Here is a 20,459-nt window from a genome sequence, read left to right as displayed (position 1 = left end):
ATATAAACTTTTATTGAATAATTCTACTGATGGAGAACTCCATAAGATCAGAGCATCTTCATTCTCATCTATTAAACCCCACTTTTTTCAATTTTCAAGACTACAGCTTTTCCTTTCCTTTCCAATTGATGCTTTTTACCATCTTTTCATCTTACATTTTCAGTCTTTCATATACTATGATCATCATTAGATGAATCCACAAACATTAACTTCTGCTGCCTATCATGATTTTAGGCAATTGAAAGTTTTATCTAATGCTTTTTATTAAGAGCCCTGAGTGTTCGGAGAGGGGTGGCATATAAATGTAATTAATTTAATTAAATTAATTAAATTAAGAGGCCTCTCTGTATGCAAAGTGTATTGAAGAAGTGCCTTTACACTGAATTTCTAGATTTACTTTAGAAAACATCTCCATATTGAATTAAAAAGAACAGCACAAAATAGACTTACACATATCCAAGTAATAAACAAAATTTCTTGGAAGCAATCCTTTCATAATTTCAGAGTTTTAATTTTTAGTATGCATACTGGAATTCTCCTTGGAATCTGAGAAAAAAATTCTTTATCTCCTTTTCCCACCAGTTCCTATCCACATAGAATAATAAATCTGCAGTTTGTTATCATAAGAGAATTAACTAAAGCAAGAATAAAAGGGCATCTTTCCTATTTGAGCCATGGTTATTGGAATAATTTCTAGAACAAAAGAATGTGGCCTTTATATTCTTGATGAAATTCCTGAAAAGATGTGGTCACACCTCAAGAAGCGATCTCGAAACGTGCAAAAAAAATCATAATATTCCAGAGAAGTTCGTTCATCTTGTTTACATGGAATTGCATTCTGTAAAAGACTTTCATGTTCTATGATGCATATCTATCTTTTATGAGTTGGTGCAAAAATATGAGAAAATATATAGTTGGTGAGATTGCAAGTGAAAGAATGAGAAGCTGTTTTTGATTTTCTATCACTCCAATTATCAGATAAATCCAGGTATTCTATAACAAGAGCACTTTAATGAGATAAACTGGAAATGCAAGAATTAACTTATTTATTAAAAGCATGTTCATGTTGTTATTTGGGTAAAAATCCCTCAGTGCAACTAGTAAATATAAAAGAACAGTATTATATAAATAAAACAAAACATCAAGAGCATCCTTCAAAAGCTACAAAAGAAGTTAAATAAAACAAAGCTGGATCAGAACAATATAAAAATCTACAATTAAAATGTGTGGAACAATAAAAAGATGTTTATCAGAGCTCTGTCACTAATGACACATGACAATGGTAAGAAAATCATTTGGTGGGTTGCCTTCGCTCCTGTGGCAGAACTACAACATTATGACTGGAAGTACACGTTTCTATTTTCAAGGATATACAGTTGCACATGATGTCCAAGTTCAGATATACCCCATCTTCAGTGTACCTTACTTCAATTGGCAGGCAGTATCCAAGGAAGATTTCAGCAATCAGAGAAGTTTATATAGGAATTATCAATCCTTAAAGTTATCTGGTCCAAAAAAGGGTAGAGGTAGAGGATTATATGCTCAAAATCAGCACTTTGTGTAGAAAAAACTGGGTGAAATCCAATTTCTCACTACAGTTTGTGAAGCAGCCCCCTCACAACTTATTTTAAATACCTGAAACTATAATCAATGGCTCTCTAAAATCTGACAGAAATATATTTCCTATCAGCTGCACCTGATTCTTCTTGAAGAAATGTAGGTGATTGAAGCTGAGACCTTTTGATGTTCATAACATATACTCAATTTATAAAATATGGTCCATCCTTTTTGAATAATCTACTTCCTAGGTGATTAGAGCACAAGTAGTCCTCGTTAAGTGACCACAATTGGGACCAGCTTGGTCATTAAATGAAAGCACACATCTGTTTATGATCTAACTTCAGCTTTCTTTTGCTTTACAGACTGTGAAAACCGTAAATGTCAGGCCTGGTTGCAAAATTACTTTTTCATCGCCATCATAACTGCGAACAGTTGCTAAACAAGGCAGTCACTAAATAAGGATTACCTGTAGTATTAATTCTGGTCAGATCATGTCTATTCAGAAAAAGCTGCAAGTAGTGTAAATTTTTACCTTATGGAAAGAAGTTGGTGGTTCAGAGACCACTGGCTTTCAAGAGGTAAACTGTCCTGTAATTTCTATGAATTCTGTGATTATCAAATGCCCAATTCCATCAGGTCAGTTTTTGCTATTAAGATTTTGACTCTGATGTTAACACTAAATAGTAGCACATAAACATATACAAACAGATAAATTAAACAGAACATATGAATATCCTGATTAGAGGCATCTCAAGTCCAACATTGTACTCCCAACAGAATTCAATTGAATGCTTTTGTGATACTCCATGCTTGGTATGAGGGCAAAAGTGATAATGACTGTTAGCCTTTGATCAAACTCTCTGTCAATATGAATCTGTCTTTTATTCTATCTCAGGGGTGTCAAACTCAAGGCCCAGGGGCCGGATCTGGTCTGTGGGATGCTTAGATCTGGCCGGTGGGGCTGCCCTGGAAACAGCGAAGGACTGGCCCATGTTGTCTCTGCCAGCGAAACAGAGCTCGGGAGCAGCCCTCCCGAGCTCCACTTTCGCTGGCAGAGGGTTGCAGGAGGCCATCGCAGCCAAAAACAGAGCTCGGGAGCCCATTTTCACTGGCAGAGACCACAGGAGGCCATCAGAGCCGGAAACAGAGCTTGGAAGCCCATTTTCGTTGGCAGAGTGGTCGGACCGCCACAGGCACCCCCAACACGAGTGACGTCAAGCTGGCCATGCCCATCCTGGCCACGCCTACCCCGGCCCATTGAGGTCAAACACAATCCTGATGTGGCCCTCAATGAAATTGAATTTGACAACCCTGTTCTATCTGGTAGCCATGTTCACAGCAAGTGACAATGCCTAGCCAACCATAGAAGACAGCTTCCATATTGTCAACAAGAAAGCAATATAATGTAGATGTATCCTATAATCAGAGCTAACCTCAAGGGAGACTTGACTGTAGCTGGCAGGGAAGCAAATTAGCAATAGCAATAGCACTTAGATTTATAAACTGCTCCACAGTGCTTCACAGCATACTCTGAGCAGTTTACAATATCAGCATATTACCCTCTATAATCTAGGTCCTCATTTTATCAACCTTGGAAGGATAAAAGGCTAAGTCAACCTTCAGCCCATCAGGATCAAACTCAAGACGATGGGCAGTTAGCCTGCAATACTTCATTCTAACCATTGCGCCACCACGGCTCTAATGATCAACGTACTGTGTTAAGATGTTTTCAGTTAGACTCTCCAACGTTCAGCTTCGTTTAATGACCCCCACACTGTAACATCAAAAAGGAGAAAAATTCCAATTCATGTCCCCCAGCCTTTGTTCATGCTTCTCTAAACCACCAAACCCTTCTTTTGATTAGTCTTTTCCTCCTATCTAAAACACTGCATTTAAGCTTGCTTTATTTCTGTCTGTGGAATCCTTCTCTTACTCTTCATTTCCTCTCCGACAGATTTTCCCTTGAGCTCAGCATGTCCTACACAGGTCGCCTCGCTGCCTTCTTCAGTTTTCTCACTTCCCGAAGTTCTTTCTTCATATGCTTAATGGCTTGCAAAATACTGCTCTGCTGGGGGTCATCTGCAGCTTCCTCCAAGTAAAGGCGGAAGTGTTTGATGATTTCTAAGAGTAGCACCTCTGGGTCTTCCCTTGCTGGATGAAGATGTAGCACCCTCTCACAGGCGATGGCGTAATTTTTGTGCCAGTTCACTGGATGAGTTTTATACGTGTTTACAATTTCCTTGTACAGCTGTAAATCACAGAAGACGGTTCAGGGTTGAAGAGAAATCTCAGAGATATCATTTCCCTGTATTACAAATATTTGCTCACTTTTTTTTTTAAAGCAGTCGAGCCTGGCATAAACAGCATCTATATATAATAAAGTCTCTGCAAGTGAAGAAAAATAGGACACCGTTTATGAGCATATGTTTTAAACCATGAAATGCAACTCTCTGCATTTCTATTCAGAAATAAGCTCCGCTAAGCACTCCCCAGCCAGTGTGTATAGGATTTGAGCTAAGAGGTTTCATGTGTGCGGCTGATGATTGGGCATACTGCTCTGATGTCATCCAACTGAAAAGAGGAATAAAGATGTAGGATTCTCAAGGGGAAACTAAAGAATAATAATCCCAAGGATAAATCTGAAAGGTAAACTGGAAGAGAGAAGTAAGAGAGAGAAGCTAGAGAGCAAAAAGGGTGAGGAATAAGCAAAAATGAACTGAAGATATGTGTTTTGTTTCTAGTGGAGCCATTCTGCCTATGAAAACAGCAAAAGAAAAGAACTGAACTTGGGTTATTTCTCTAAATTGTATCCATTTTACTGCTAGGCCATTATTATTCTAACGCAGGAAGTGGAAAGAAAAATGTACATGCACTTGAGTTGCTACTGATACAGAATCAACATCCATCCTTTTTCATATTCACACAATTATGAGACCTGCAAGTAACAAACCATGAGCAAAGCTCTTTTTGGGGGAAGGGGAGGGAAAGGGGAGACAGAAAACTTGCTGTGATACTATTCTTTAGCTAATCACCCATAGGCCTGTCTTTGCTCGCTGGAAATAGCTTCCTGCTTCTGCTTGGTTCTACAAGTTGTAGATGAGAACTTGGTCCTACTTTTGTACAGGAACCTCAAGGCACTACCTTAAGTGGACTTTCATAGTTGCCATCCCCAATAGTCTGCTAACCTTCCCAAGTAAGCTTAGCTGTGGCACCTAACTTGTTATCACAGGACAGTGAAAAAGTCCCACAGTTCTGAGGCAAAGTGAAGGAGAATCTCTCCAGCTATCTAGAGGCAGCACTCAACAGCAGTGAGGTAGAAACAGCTATCATGCCCTCACAAATGAAGACAAATATACGTATCCCAAAATAATGTTGCAGGATTCAATCTGGGTCAGTCACTGGGACCAGAGGTTTAGTCTTCCGGGTTTCAGACTTGTGCTGGAGCCCATCCTTAGGGAAATTCTCTCGGCGGGAACATTCTGCTAGAGAGAAATCACTGACGATGGGCTTCAGCATGAGTCTGAAAGCTTGGAAGACTAAACCTCTGGTCCCTGTGACTGACCCAGATTGGATCCTACAGCTGTCATGCCTTATTCGGAGGCCTAAAGCAGGTGACGGCAGTGAGGAAAAGATATCAGCCCAGCCTTATGCCTAGTGGCCAGACAGATGGAAATGGATCTCCTGGTTGTGGCTTTACTATTTTATATAAATTGATCTGATGACTGGAACCAGTGGAAAGATCAACACTTATCAACCATATAAACACAGGGATAGATACCACCCAGATCCCAGGCACATCCCTTGGTGCCTAAATGACATTTTAAATAAAGTTTATTTAGTAAAAAATATTAAATATGAAGCTGGTCTGTTATAAAGCCTCAACCCCTAGCAACATAATGACTTTCAGGGACATTTGGGGGTATGGTACAGTTTCCCCCAAAATAAGACATTCCCTGATAATAAGCCCAATCGGGCTTTTGAGCGCATGGCAATAAGGCCAAGCGCTTATTTCAGGGTTCAAAAAAATATAAGACAGGATCTTATTTTCGGGGAAACGTGGTAATTGGCCCACTCAAATGAGAGGGAGCATCATAATAATCTAGCAAAGTGTTTCTCAACCTTGACAATTTTAAGATGTGTAGATCTCAACTCCCAGAAACTCCCAGCCATCATCTGGTTTGGGAATTCTGGAAATTGAAGTTCGCACATCTAAACACCGGTCTAAACAGATACATTAACACTGACTTACCCTGACACCCATTTTGTGAATAGCCAGGTTTCCTACTGCAGTACATTTTGACTACACCCATTACATAGTGCAAAACTACAAGTGATTCCTGCCCCAAAATTATGACTTATTCATGTGCAAACATATAGACCGCTTGAGCTTTTCTATCCCAAAGTGGAAAGTTCTCACCTTATAAGCAAGTGTGTAAAGCTTTGCTTTCTCTTCCACAGATGTGGAACCAGTTTCTGCAAGGTCAAAAAGAAAGAAGGCTGTTTTCATCCTAGGAGAGAAAAAAAACAACAACAGAAGTGAACTGTATATTCTTTAAAAACCAACTGACATCCATGAAGGAGGAGGTAGGATTCAATTCCCCATGGAATGATTGTACCCCAATTCACTATACTGAGCTGCTGTTTACTGGATATGGCATTAGAAGCTGTACATCTGAAGGGCACCAATTGCCTTAATTTATTAACTCAAGGTAATATTCCATTCCTCTGCTAGACAGCAGCTTCTTAGGTTGTCACTGTGCTTCTTCTGAGTTTTACCTGCTCAGTGCTACAATGTGCAATATAATTAATTTGTATGTAGATTGATATGATTATCCTCTCTTTCAGACCTTTTCTGAAGCATCAGAAGGAAACAGGGTCTCACCTGGCTTGCCACATCTCTTCATTTGCTACTAACTCCCAGGAAGATGAGTCAAACCTTAAAAAAGATACAGGTAAGTTGATATGCAAGACCAGGTAGAGGTCCCCCAAAGACAGAGCATGAACAGGATAACTAAAACTTTCCAGATAAAACTGATGGGAATGAGTATAATGATGTTATCCCTTCAGTCATGTCCATTGACGATTCTATCCAAACCCTCTCTGGATCCATACCAAACATACTTTTGACGCTACCACTATATATTCACTAATGACAAAAAGAATGAACAGTACATTTGCACTCTTCCAACTCCCTTCTTGCAACTTTTTAGAAGCTACTATCAACTACCGTATTTTTCGGAGTATAAGACGCACCTTTTTCCCCAAAAAAAGAGGGTGAAAATCTGGATGTGTCTTATACTCTGAATGTAGCCCTGCCCAGCTTCTCAAATTGAGGTTTCAAAGGCTGAAAAAACCATCAGAAACAAAGCTTCAGAAAAAAAGCCCCCAAACAGAGCTTCAGAGGGTTTTTCCTGAAGCTCTGTTTCGGAGGCTTTCAGAGGCAGGAAAACAAGTTTTTTCTGAAACAGAGTTTCAGAAGTTTCAGAGGCAGAAAAAAAAAAGCAAAACAAAGCAAGGCACAGAGCTCACAACCAAGGAACCTGTTGCTAAAATTCACCTCTGGGAACGGCTGATTGGGGGTATTCTGGGAGGCAGATCCACCCACCAATCAGCTTTTTTCTTCTTTTCCTCCCCAAAAACTAAGGTGTGTCTTATATTCCGGTGCATCTTATACTCCGAAAAATACGGTATGTGTCACTTACCTTCCATATTCCTCAGTCCAGTTGTAGAGATTTTGGGTACGCTCAACCCACATTTCAGGATCAAAGGGAACTTTTGAAGATACAAGTTTATCACAAGAGCCCCAGGGCCAAAGGGAATAGTCTTTTTTCCAGGTAGGGTCACCTTCATGGAGTCCAATGCAAACAAAGGTGTCTTTGCTATTACAAAGAAACAAATTATTCATTAAAAAAGGTAAGTGGACATGTAGAATGGTGCTTGTCTATGATAGCACTAACAGCAACCAATATGAAGATAGCTAGGAGTGATGGTTGGTTTATTTTATGCTGAATAAGTTCAGTTGTGTAAATGATTAGAAATACTTGCCTAACCTTGTACTAGATCGGGGTGTCAAACTGGTGGCCTGCGCGCTGGATGGTTCATGCACAGGCCACACCCACCCCAGCTCCATGAAGGGAAAAAACATCACAAAACGTCATGTGATGGCAACATGACACCATGAGTTTGACACCCATGTCCTAGATACAGGATGAGGACGAGAGTTTACTTCAAGACTTCATAGAAATTCAGAACAGGACAAAGCCATTTAGGCTACTGAACTTTGCTCCACAGAACAACCCAATAGTCCTCTACTTGAACATCACCAGTGACGGGAATATCCTACCTCTCATAATAATTGATCAAACCGATCTTGTTATTGGGAAGGCTTTCCCCCCACTAATATTCAAATAGAATTTTTCTTCTTTAACTTAAATCAGGAGTCCCCAACCTGTGGGCCATGGACCACCAACCTGGAAAGGTTGGGGAACTCTGACTTAAATCAATTATTCTATGTCTGAAATGATAGAAAGCAGATCTTAGCCATTTTTTGTGAGATATCCTTCCATACTCTCAAATCAACCACAATCTTGCGGCGTCACATTGCCATGACGTGACATGTCGCAATGTTTTTCCCCTTCACGGAGCTGGGGTGGGCATGGCCTGCATGTAACGCATCCAGCCCGTGGGCCGCCAGTTTGACACCCTGCTCCACAACCATTGACACAGATAAACCTTCAGGAGGCCTTAATGACTTGCTAAAAGAATGCAAATGACCAGCTGTCTCCAAGGAGTATAAATCCTTCTATTCCCCACTATCCAATCAGAGCTGAAGAAGCTTCTTGGATGAGAAGCGAAATGTCTTCAAAGAAAAACCAGAAAGTCCAGCTGCCTCTTGAAAAAACACCTTTGGGACAACGTATTGATACATATAAAAATGGCCCTGACTGTTATATGGAAGTGAAAGTAAACATAAATTAAGGCTAGCCACATTTCCTTTTATTTTATCTCAAGTTCTGGTTATTTACGGGACCGCCTACTACCACCAATAGCCTCCCACCGACCAGTACGCTCTCATAGAGAGGGACTCCTCCGGGTGCCGTCAGCCAAACAATGTCGGCTGGCGACCCCTAGGGGGAGAGCCTTCTCTGTGGGGGCACCTACCATCTGGAATGGGCTCCCCCCAGAGATACGGAGGATCCCGGATCTGCGCACCTTCCGCCGCGCTGTGAAGACCTTTTTATTCCATCAGGCGGGCTTGGCCTAATCTCTTCCCTTTTTAAATATGTAAATTTTAATTTGTTTTTAAATCATTGGGGTGTTTTAATTTGTCTGGGCCAAAATGATTTAATCTGATTTTATCTGGTTTTTAAATTTTTTGTATCTATGTTATTTTATTGTCTGGCTGTTCACTGCCCTGAGTCCTTCGGGAGTAGGGCGGTATACAAATCAAATAAAACATAAACATAAAACAAAACATCACTTACTCCTTTTCATGAACACTGTATAACACTATTTAACATGGCAGAGAAGACAGGTATGTATTTAGGCACACATCCATGTATGAATGTACACTAGTAGGTGAAAAGGAATGCTTACTGTTTATTTACTTTGAGGAAATGATGAAGGTTAAATGTGATTGTTCCATCCGGTAATGGCACTTCTACAGGATTCCAACGGTCGCCAGGAAAGGTGACACCAGGTAAATGTTTAGCCAGCTTTGGCAAATACCAATGGTAAGTCATCATCTAGCACATGGAAGAAACTGTATTTATTTAAAATATTTACATACCACTCTGGCTACCATTACTTAGCCAGCAGCTGTGAAAGTTGGACCATAAGAAAGGCTGAGCGCCAAAGAATTGAGGCCTTTGAACTATGGTGCTGGAGAAGACTCCTGTGAGTCCCTTGGACTGCAAGGCGATCAAACCGGTCAGTCCTAGAGGAGATCAACCCTGACTGCTCTTTAGAAGGCCAGATCCTGAAGATGAAACTCAAATATTTTGGCCACCTAATGAGAAGGAAGGACTCACTGGAGAAGAGCCTAATGCTGGGAAGGATTGAGGGCAAAAGAAGAAGGGGACGACAGAGAACAAGGTGGCTGGATGGAGTCACTGAAGCAGTAGGTGTGAGCTTAAATGGACTCCAGAGGATGGTAGAGGACAGGAAGGCCTGGAGGAACGTTGTCCATGGAGTCGTGATGAGTTGGACACGACTTCACAACTAACAACAACAACTTAGCCAGCACACATACATGTGCGCTCTCTTGCTCTCTCCACATACACACACAAACATGATGAATTCTTTAAAGTAGGACATCTATGAACAACATCTCATAGAATATCATGACCCAATGTTTCTCTTTTGATATTTCCAGCCTGCTTTGGAGAAGAAGTGAACCACATTTAAAGGCAAGGTAATTCCTGCTTTCCATCACTGCAACATTCAAAGAAGACTGACAGCTGTTGAACTTGCCTTCTGTTTTTTGCCAGCTCCCTCCTCCCTCAGAAGCAAGAAACTAGCCCAGAGGCTAGTTTAAGTTATTCAGTACTACAGAACTCAGTTAGTTGCACAATAATGATCTTGTAACAAGAAGCACATTCATAAATCAGGAAAACACAATTCAACAATCACCCAGAACAGATGCAATATGGGAGGATAGAAATTGGCAATAGAGACAGTATTATCCTATACTGGTCTCTATTCAGTTGTCATTAAAGGTGCTAAGACACAGTGAGTTCTCTATATTTAGTATCTCCATGGCAGAAGCAAAATTCAAAATGGGGACTTCTGGTTTGCAGCCATTCTATGATATTCTACTGACCTCTTGGTCTACTAAGCTGATATCAGGTCTTATACCCTCACAATGATGCATGTAGCGAAGAGAATTCCCAGGCAGGTCCCCTCTTAGCAAGATGATGGCATCTGGAGGCATGGAGGACAAAAGATTCATGGCAAACCGGTCAACAACATTGTTGTTACTTTGGTCACAGACACTGTTTCAAAAGGGAAAATTTAAAAAAAGAAAGATTTGTTAACCTAACAAGCAAACATTTTGTTTTCAGTCCAACCCCAGGTAGCTACATCAACTACATCCTTTGAAAGGAAGGATGCTATGCACAGGAGAAGAACTTTGATGGTAAAAATGGGCCATCAGACACCTCAGGTGTGCTGCAATGGATAAAGTGCTAAGCCTAGAGCACTGTGTACCCAGATTTCAATCCCCCTCTCAAGCAGAAAACAAAGCACCCCATTCTTGTATCATCACTTTATTTCAAAACTAAATTCAAAAACCAAAAATTCATTCTTTAAAATTTTTTTAAAAACGATGGCGATAGCCCAAGATCCCGTTTGGAAATAGGCCCAACTGCTTAGGAAAAAAAAGCGACTAAGATACAGGCGTTTCTCCTACTAGCTTCCTGATAAATTGCACATTTTTCTGCCTATAGCAATAGCACTTAGATTTATATACCACTTCATAGTGCTTTACAGCCCTCTCTAAGCAGTTTACAGAGTCAGCATATTGCTCCCAACAATCTGGATCCTCATTTTACCGACCTCGGAAGGATGGAAGGCTGAGTCAACCCTGAGCCTGGTGAGATTCGATCTGCCAAACTGCTGGCAGCCGGTGATCAGCAGAAGTAGCCTGCAGTACTGCACTCTAACCACTGTGCCACTGCGGCTCATAGTAGCCATTTTATGATTAGGAATCCTCCCTAGGGAAGGTAGCTCTTTTTACTCATGTCAACGGCTTGCTCTTCCGAACTTCAAACATATCAAGCCTCTAGCATGAGAAAACACTACCAAGAAAGTAAGACTGACATGAAGTTTTATTAATCAGGGCTAATGTTAGGATACAAGGGCTTAGGATCAATGTAAAATTTGTGAAATGTAAAATTTGTTACTACCAGTTCTGTGGGCGTGGCTTGGGGGGGGTAATATGACTGAATGGGCGTGGCCAACTTTTTTTTTTTTAACTTTTAAAACCATTTTTTCTACAACCTCTTTGACTGAAGAGGTTGTAAAAAATGCTTTTAAAGTCTCCGACAATCCCAGCTGACTTGCCTGATCGGCAGAGGCTTTCTTTTTTTTTTTTAAGCCTCTGATGATCCCAGCTGACTTGCCTGATCGGCAGAGGCTTTTTTTCCTTTTAAAAACATTTTTTCTATAACCTCTTTGGCCGAAGAGGTTGTAGAAAAAATGCTTTTAAAAATTAAAAAAAAGCCTCTTATGATTGCGCGGCTCAGCTGGGCAATGGGGGGGGGCAGGGATGTTTGCTACCGGTTCTCCGAACCACCCGCCTCCATCGCTACCGGATCAGGTGATCTGGTCCAAACCAAGAGCATTTCCCCCCTGCTTAGGATGCAGACTCTCAGAAACTGAATGAGTAAACTTCCTGCTCTCATTGACAAATCAATTCATTAAAGGAAAGCACTGTGTGAGATTTGAACCTCTCTTTCCCTAAGTGCAGAACACAGAGACTAGCTGCTTTTTCCCAAGAAGCAACATCCATTTGTGTTTTTTGTTTTTTTTACTTTAATTTATATGCCGCCCTTCTCCAGAGACTCAGGGCGGCTTACAATGCGTTAAGCAATCGCCTTCATCCTTTTGTATATTTATACAAAGTCAGCTTATTGCCCCCACAATCTGGGTCCTCATTTCAGCTACCTTTGAAAGGATGGAAGGCTGAGTCAACCTTGAGCCTGGTGAGATTTGAACTTGCAGTAATTGCAAGCAGCAGTTGTTAATAACAGTGCTTTAGTCCACTGTACTACAGGCTCTTTTTTTGTTCTTGGTTCTCAACATCTTTCCTAACTTCAGTGAGTTATCTTACACTGGTTGTCCTTAGTCAAAAAAATAGGAATATGATGATGATAATAATAATAATAATAATAATAATAATAATAATAATAATAATAATAATAATAATTTTATTTCTATACCGCCCTTCTCCCGAAGGACTCAGGGCGGTGTACAGCCTATTTAAAAACACAGACAAAACAATGATATAAAATTTAAAATAATTACATAAGTGGCTCAAATTTAAAACCCCAATAAATTTAAATACCCCAATTTAAAACTATTGTATTGATAGTCCGGCCTGGCGGAACAACAGGGTCTTCAATGCGCAGTGAAACACCCGGAGGTCAGATATCTTACGAATTTCCGGGGGCAGTTCATTCCACAGGGCTGGGGCTCCCACAGAGAAGGCCCTCCCCCTGGGCGTCGCCAGCCGACATAACTTGGCTGATGGCACCCTGAGGAGACCCTCTCTGTGGGAACGAACTGGTCGGTGGGAGGCTATTGGTGGCAGAAGACGGTCTCGGAGGTACCCGGGTCCTATGCCATGGAGCGCTTTAAAGGTGGTAACCAACACCTTGAATCGCACCCGGAAGACCACCGGGAGCCAGTGCAGCTCGCGCAGGAGGGGTGTCACATGGGCATAACGAGTTGTGCCCATAACCACCCGCGCGGCCGCATTCTGGACCAGTTGGAGCCTCCGAGTGCTCTTCAAGGGGAGCCCCATGTAGAGAGCATTACAATAGTCCAACTGGGAAGCAACAAGGGCATGAGTGACCGTGCGCAGGGCGTCCCGATCCAGAAAGGGCTGCAACTGGCGAATCAGGCGAACCTGATAAAAGGCCCTCCTGGCCACGGCCGTCATATGCTCTTCTAAAGACAGCCGCGCGTCCAGGAGGACACCCAGATTGCGAGCCCTCTCCATGGGGGGCAAAGATTCACCCCCAATAGTCAGCGATGGCACCTGCTGACTATATCGGGGCGCCGGAAGCCACAGCCACTCGGTCTTGGAGGGGTTGAGTCTGAGCCTGTTCCTCCCCATCCATAGATAGAGAAGTGCAAGAATCAAATCCCCAGCTAGAAACTTTTGGGTAAATCTTTGCCTACCACAACCTATGGAGATAACAGAAAACAGCAAAAATTCTAGGTTCTATGTACATATTACCCTGAGTAATTTGGGGGAATGGAGAAGAAAAATATATGGACATTAGTGCTCAGTCCAATAAACATTATTAACTGCTGGCTCCCTGTTAATTACCTGTAATTGGAATAGATTTGAGCAGTAACAAGAACAGCTGCCAGAAGCCATTCCAAACTGTAAATCATTCTGCTGTTTCCAAGAAATATCTCACCAAGAAAGAAGAGTAAAGAGAAGCCAAAGCCAGCTAGAACAACAATCACTGCATTGCTTTGCATCCAGAATCGCTCGACCTGTTGAAGAATAGAATAACAGAGTTAGAAGGGACCTTGGAGGTCTTCTAATCCAACCCCCTACTTAGGCAGGAAACCCTATATCTATGATGGCGAACCTATGGCACACGTGCCACAGAGGGCACACATAGCCATATCAGTGGGCACGCCAGCTGAGCTCTGGTGCGCATGCGCGCGCCGGCCACTTGATTTTTGGGCCTTGTGGGCCCACCAAAAGTAGGGAAACAGGATGTTTCCTGCTTCTGGAGGGCATGGGCGGGTGGGGAAGGCCCGTTTTTCTTTCTCACCTGGCTCCAGATCCTCTCTATGCATCTGGGGAGGGCAAAAACAGCCTTCCCCACTCCCTCAGAGGCCCTCCGGATGCCTGAAATGGCCCATTTCCCAACTCCGGGTTGGACAGGAAGTGACTTTTTTGCTGTCCCCAGCCTCCAACATTTACATCTTTAACATCCTTGTTACATTTTTACAGCTTTCCGATACCGGCATCTTTAATAGTATCTATAACCAACTATATACACGTACATTTTATATATTACTTTACTAATTTCTATATTCACTGCAATTTATACCTATCTATTACACAATATCTATAATATCTTCTCTTATGTTTATACATTTATACATTAATTTTGGATTGTTTCTCCAACCAGTTATACCATCTATTCCATGTCTCGTAATAAATTGTTTCCTCTCGGTCTTTTAATTCCATTGTTAATTTATCTGCTTCTGCTCATTCTAGCACCTTTTTTATGATCATCGTATTTGATGGAGCAAATCTTTGGAAACAAAGATGGAACCACAGTGTTATTGGAACCACAGAAAATATTTTGGTTTTGTCCTGTTCTGGAAGAGTGATGGTTTATTGCACTTTTCCCAAGCATGTGAATGCAGCTTTTGAGAATATGGTGCTTCTGGGGCAATATTTCCCAACCTTGGCCATAGCCAGGAATGTGGACGTCAACTGTTGGAATTCTTATAAATGGCTATTCTGGCAGTGGAGTTTTGGGAGTTGAAGTCTACAAACCCAGAAATGGATAAGGTGGGAAATACTGTTCTAGGGGATTATGGATTTTGAAGATGATATAGCCCAGTCTAAAAGGTGCTTTTATTTTATTAAATTTCTACACTGCCCATCTAACCTGGATGGTTTACAACACCACTTTCAAATTGGTTTCCAGCTTCCCCCATTAAGAGGATCAAATAGCAGGAGCATTCTCTGCCAGAGACCTCAGTGAAGTGTTGTGATCTAAGAGAGACCATTTGAGGCCAAACAGGCAAATATCTTAGCCTGGAACAAAAGTACTTTTTATTTGTGTGCTTCCAGCTTTTAAACAACAATGTTTGGAGGGTGTTTACAATAACACTGAATATGAATCTGCAAAATGAAAGCAAGTTTCTAAAATGCATGGTACCTCCCTTCCAGAATCCCACTTTTGTTTTTAAATTAAAATGATCCCTTTTAATTAAGCAAACTCACCACCCCCTTAAACAGGGGCTTCGAAATATCCAAATTTGCCCTCCAAGCAAAGAAAAAAGAATACGTCAATAACATTGACGTAAACAGCCAAATCAGCTGTGACTTCTCTGTCTTCGGCCTAAAGTGGAGGGAAAAAATATAATTTAAAACCTTTATAAAGACAGTTTACACATGCAACAAGAAATTGCAAAATGAATAAAACCTATTACTTACACGATTCTACATCTAACCCAAATTAAAAGCAGAGGTGAACAGCAGTGACAGTAACTGGAACAAATCATGAAAAATAAAATCACACAACAGCTGTTCTCCAACTTAGTTCCCTCCAGGTATGTTTATACTACAATTCTGCTACTCCCAACTATGGCAGAGGACATCAGCTGGGAATGATTGTTTTAAGGAAATAAATGAACAAGTTTTCTCAAAAGCTAATTTTTTTTTTTAATAATTGAATATAACAAATATATTGAATTTACCAAAATGAAAATTGAGTCTGAACTGAAGATGATCCCATAGCCCAATCTAAGAGCAGATAAATCTATATCTATCTATCTGCATGTCTGGGCAAACTCTTCCCCACTTTATTAATCTAGGGCAGGGGTATCAAACTCAATTTCATTGAGGGCCACGTCAGGGTTGTGTTTGACCTCGGGGGAGGTATGGCTGGGGTGGGGTGTGGCTGGGGTGGGCAGGTCCACCTCAACATCACTCATGTCAGAGAGCCTATGGAGGCCCAGGCAGGGCTGGGGAGGATCCATTGCAACGGCCTCCTGCAGTGCTCTGCCAGCGAAAACAGAGCTCAGGAGGGCCGCGTGTGTGTTGGGAGCGCCTGTGGTGTCAGGAGTGCCTGTCGTGGCCAAGGCAGGGCTGGGGGGAGCCATTGCAACAGCCTCCTTCAGCGCTCTGCCAGCAAAAATGGAGCTTGGGAGGACCGCATGTTTTTGCTGGCAGAGGCATTGCGGGCTGGTCCTTCATTGTTTCCAGGGTTGCCCCGCAGGCCAGATCTAAGCACCAGGCGGGCTGGATTTGGCCCGTGGGCCTTAAGTTTGACACCCCTGATCTAGGGTTACCAACTCTATATGAAACCAATCCTGAAGACTTTGTCTTCTACAATAAATTTATGTGACACACTTGTGTGCACACACAAAATATGTGTGTCTGCACAAACATATATAAACACTATATAAGTGTTTATATATAAACATATATAAACACTTATATATGTAAGTGTTATATATGTTTGTGCAGACACACATATTTAACTTCCAAAAGCTTCCATGTATTTACATATATAAATACACACATATTTAACTTCCAAAAGCTATAATCTAAAAAAGGCAGAGCCAGACACATACATGTCTGGGAGAAACTTAGTTCAGTCTAACTTTCTGGATCTCCAAATAAATCTCCAATTTGGAAATATTTAAGCCTGAAATAAACCCCAGTACCTCACTGCACAACACACACATGCAGCAATTGCAAAGGCCTGGACAACGAGGGAAAGTTCCATCTTCATGTGGGTCACCTGAAAACTGCAAGGAAGCCAGAGAACAAGAGTATTTGGCAACTATAATGACAGCAAAAGTTCATGGAAAGATGAAGGGGGCTACACCCTATAAAATCATCTCTTGCATAAGAGCCAAAGGCAGATGTCAGAGCCTCTGGCAAAAGCAGTAGCACTTATATACCACTTCATAGTGCTTTACAGCCTCCTCAAGCAGTTTACAGAATCAGCATATTGGCCCCAACAATGTGGGTCTTCATTTAACCGACTTCAGAAGGATGGATGGCTGAGTCAACCATGAGCCGGTCAGGATCAAACTGCTGGCAGTTGGCAGAATTAGCCTGCAATACTGCATTCTAACCACTGCGCCAGCATGGCTCTTTGGATGCTTTCACAATACAGAGTAAAGCCACTGAATCAGACAGGAATTAGGTGCCTGGAAAGGAAGTGCTGAGCTCTCATCCTAAAATCCAGTCTAACAGACACCCAAACAGGGCCTGAATCATACCTGTTCTCCCTTTTTTCAATATTTGCTTGAATCTGGCACTCAGAAATGGCTGGGATCCACCAGCTATCACAATCAAATAACTCACAACGTCAAAGGAGAATAATTATTTCCATCCATATCACTTTCATAAATTCACCCCTAAATTCATTCTATCTTGTTATTGCAATCCATCCTTTCTTAATCCACACATGCATTTGCATTTGTTTATTTTACTCCACTTGGGGATTGTTTTAATGGAAAGTGAGATGCAATGGTTATTTGTAAATACATACAGTTTAAAAACGTGTCTTATTCTTTCTGCTAAGATCTTGAAACATTTGGGATGTCGAAAAGGAATACAGGATGAAGATCACAAGACAGTACTTTCCCCAAAGTCTTTTAAATCTTCCATTGCCTAAAGGACAAATTAAAGCCGCAATCTTGCACCCACTTACTGCAAATAAGCTCCACTGAACGCAACAGGAAATGTTTGTGTCAGATATGCTTATAATTACACTATAATCCATACAATTTGCATTCACTTACAGCAATACATCAGTCGTACTGGATCCATTTTCCAATTTTGCCTGCACCGAAAAGAAGAAAATCAGGATTATTTATTTAGTGTAAGTCTAGCTATACAGTCCATTTTGGTTAACCCAGCCGGCACCCAGGATCTTTATGCTGGAATATCCATGCATTTCATCAGGAACAAGCAATTCCGAGTTATGACAGAGGGGTTTTGGTCACTATCTGGCCTGCAACCACACTATGCAATGTTAACTTAAACAATGCATTATTCAAACCAACTTCAAGGGCTCTGCAGCAAAATACTTCAGTTAAGGATTCCTGCTCAGGGCTCCAGCCATTCCATCCCAGCCTTTTTCCCTTTCTATAACCCCTATATCTTCAGACAGTCAATACTGAACATGCTCAGTTCTCACTGGACAGTTTCAGGATTTTTTCACCTTTTAGTTTCTCCCCATCCACCCAATACATACCTATAGTCCTGGCACATCACATGTGCCAATCATTATGGGATAGCTACCATGTTTCCCCGAAAATAAGACCCTGTCTTATATTTTTTTGAACCCTGAAATAAGCGCTTGGCCTTATTGCCATGCGCTCAAAAGCCCAATTGGGCTTATTATCAGGGGATGTCTTATTTTGGAGGAAACAGGGTGTAAATATAATGACAAATGGTTGAAAATGAATTCTAGATTCCCAGTTAATGGTTGCTTCATTATTTGGGTTTCATTAATGCCAATAAAGTATGTATTCACAAAGAGTTAATAACAACTGATGAACCCCATGCAGCCACGACAACATTGTACAAGATTGCAACTTCTACCAGTAAAACAAGCAAAGGGACAGAAAAATTGATGGAATCATTTCCTGTTTGTAAGCACCATCCCAGTTCAAACAGAAATTATCTGAAATACTTTCTGGCTGTCATGCGAATAAACCCTGCCAGCTGCACATGGCCAAAGGCTGTCATTTTTACTCACCGAAAAGTCCTAAGTCAGAAAAAACTGAGAATCCACTGAATATTCATGCCCAGATAGACCCGAAGCTGGCTTGACTGCTGCAATCAAACTGGCCTTAACACACAAAATACCCCTTTTGGGAAATGCTAATACCAAACATAATCCTGTCCAACGCCTGAGTTCCTCTGATCACTTCAAGGACAAGCTACACATCAATTATGTACTGTAGTAAGTTTAAAATATCACCACCGACTTCAAAACATAAAAGCAGTTAAGATGCGCCTACCTAATATGAATTATACAGATAGCATACAGGGAGCCAGTGCAGTTTACACTGGAGTTTATTGGAAGTTCAGTGTACTGGAGTTATTGGAAGTTGGAAGCTTCCTTCAACAGGAAGTGTAGTGGGTAACCAGTTGCCTTGTCTTGGCTCAGCCCACCTAAGAGGGTTGGCAATGGGATACAAAGCAGATTTCTAGGGCAGGAGGAAAGATATGATACAGATCTTTACAGCCTTCACGTTCCTCTGCCAGAAGAGAGCTCCAGGCTGCAACTGGGTTGCATTAACCTTCATGTTAAATGAAAATCCCATGACTTGAACAGCTGGAGGGGATTTAAATGATTTCTCCAGTCACCAAGTGATTACAGCTATCCTAAGGAACAGGTGCGAGGACTATTAAACCGCAAGTGACAAATAACAAAAATGGCAATAATTTGAAATCCCTTCTGCCTTTCAGAGTCTGACCTGTGAGTCGGAAAGATGCAATATCACGCAGGTTTAGTATTTAAGAGAAACTTTGTTCTTTAAAAGGAGAACTCAAATTTACCAGATTGAACGTGCCGTACTCTTCCCGGAGAAGATGGATCATAAACCCTTTAAAGGTTGTCTGGTCTCCCCAGGTCCAGCGAGCTTTGTTGAGGTAGGCAGAGATAGGCAAGTAGAGATAAGGCAGACAACCAGCCAAGAAGCAGAAACTTAGCTTCAGCACATTGCTCAGGGTCAGCTCCTACACCAAAAAAACACTACATGAGCACTACATGAGTCCTCTGTTTGCATTACCGTATTTTTCGGAGTATAAGATGCACTTTTTTCCCTCCTAAAAGAGGCTGAAAATTTGGGTGCGTCTTATACTCCAAATGTAACCCCGTGCAGTGCTCAAAATGGTTACCCGAAACAGCTGCTGCCTTCTCTTACCCTTTCCGTGCTTTGCCTGCTTTAGTCACTGGAGCTCCTTTTTGAAACTGTTTTTCAGCCCCAATGCGAAGCGATCTTCCGTGCTTTGCCTGATTTTTGAATTGCTGCTCCCTCCGACAATCAGCTGTGCTTTAGAAGCTGTTTTTTAGCCCCAACCAGCCCCAACCTCAAAACCAGCAAGTGATCTAATGTGCTGAAGCTGACCAGGCTAAGGACTAGCCAGATGAATACCTAGTAGGCAGAAATTTTTTTCCCCTATTTTCCTCCCCAAAAACTAAGGTGCGTCTTATACTCCGGTGCGTCTTATACTCCGAAAAATATGGTATATTGCTGCAAGTGGACAGAGAGGAGAGAAGTCTTGTCTAAACTAAGCTTCAGTTGGCCCCGATCCTGCTAATCTTCAGGAAAGTTTTTAAAAGATGGCTTTTCCCCCAGATATCAGGCCAAGATAATAGATGATCCCACCTTCTGGGAGATGGATTTAAGATTGACTTATGCATTTTTAGTATTATGTCTTAATT

General features: G+C 41.5%; 1 protein-coding gene across 1 annotated transcript; it reads right to left on the bottom strand.

Moving 5' to 3' along the window:
- Positions 1–3,127: 3,127 nt before the first annotated feature.
- TMEM260 (transmembrane protein 260) lies at positions 3,128–19,634 on the bottom strand. The gene is made up of 11 exons (XM_070931646.1): positions 19,571–19,634; positions 17,803–17,843; positions 16,714–16,797; positions 15,266–15,383; positions 13,616–13,788; positions 10,382–10,553; positions 9,157–9,305; positions 7,263–7,439; positions 6,443–6,496; positions 5,978–6,068; positions 3,128–3,808 (listed from the first exon to the last, which is right to left on the bottom strand). The coding sequence occupies exons 1-11, from the start codon at positions 19,610–19,612 to the stop codon at positions 3,539–3,541; spliced, it is 1,371 nt and encodes a 456-aa protein (XP_070787747.1). The 5' UTR covers positions 19,613–19,634; the 3' UTR covers positions 3,128–3,538.
- Between the last annotated feature and the right edge of the window lie 825 nt (positions 19,635–20,459).

This window comes from Pituophis catenifer, unplaced genomic scaffold, assembly GCF_029215685.1.
Source record: "Pituophis catenifer annectens isolate HBS135680 unplaced genomic scaffold, rPitCat1.0.hap2 SCAF_1, whole genome shotgun sequence".
Taxonomy (NCBI): domain Eukaryota; kingdom Metazoa; phylum Chordata; class Lepidosauria; order Squamata; family Colubridae; genus Pituophis; species Pituophis catenifer.
Note: the sequence above shows the minus strand (reverse complement) of the source record. Positions and strands in the feature narration are given on the sequence as shown.

Bases quoted from the DNA above. Each gene is read 5' to 3' on its own strand.
- TMEM260 (XM_070931646.1), bottom strand. From the start codon at position 19,612: ATGATCCATCTTCTCCGGGAAGAGTACGGCACGTTCAATCTG. The intron at 15,384-16,713 runs GTACTGGGGTTT...CCTCCACTTTAG, and splicing joins TGTGTGTGTTGTGCAGTGAG to GCCGAAGACAGAGAAGTCAC. The intron at 7,440-9,156 runs GTAAGCATTCCT...TCTTTGTAATAG, and splicing joins TTCCTCAAAGTAAATAAACA to CAAAGACACCTTTGTTTGCA.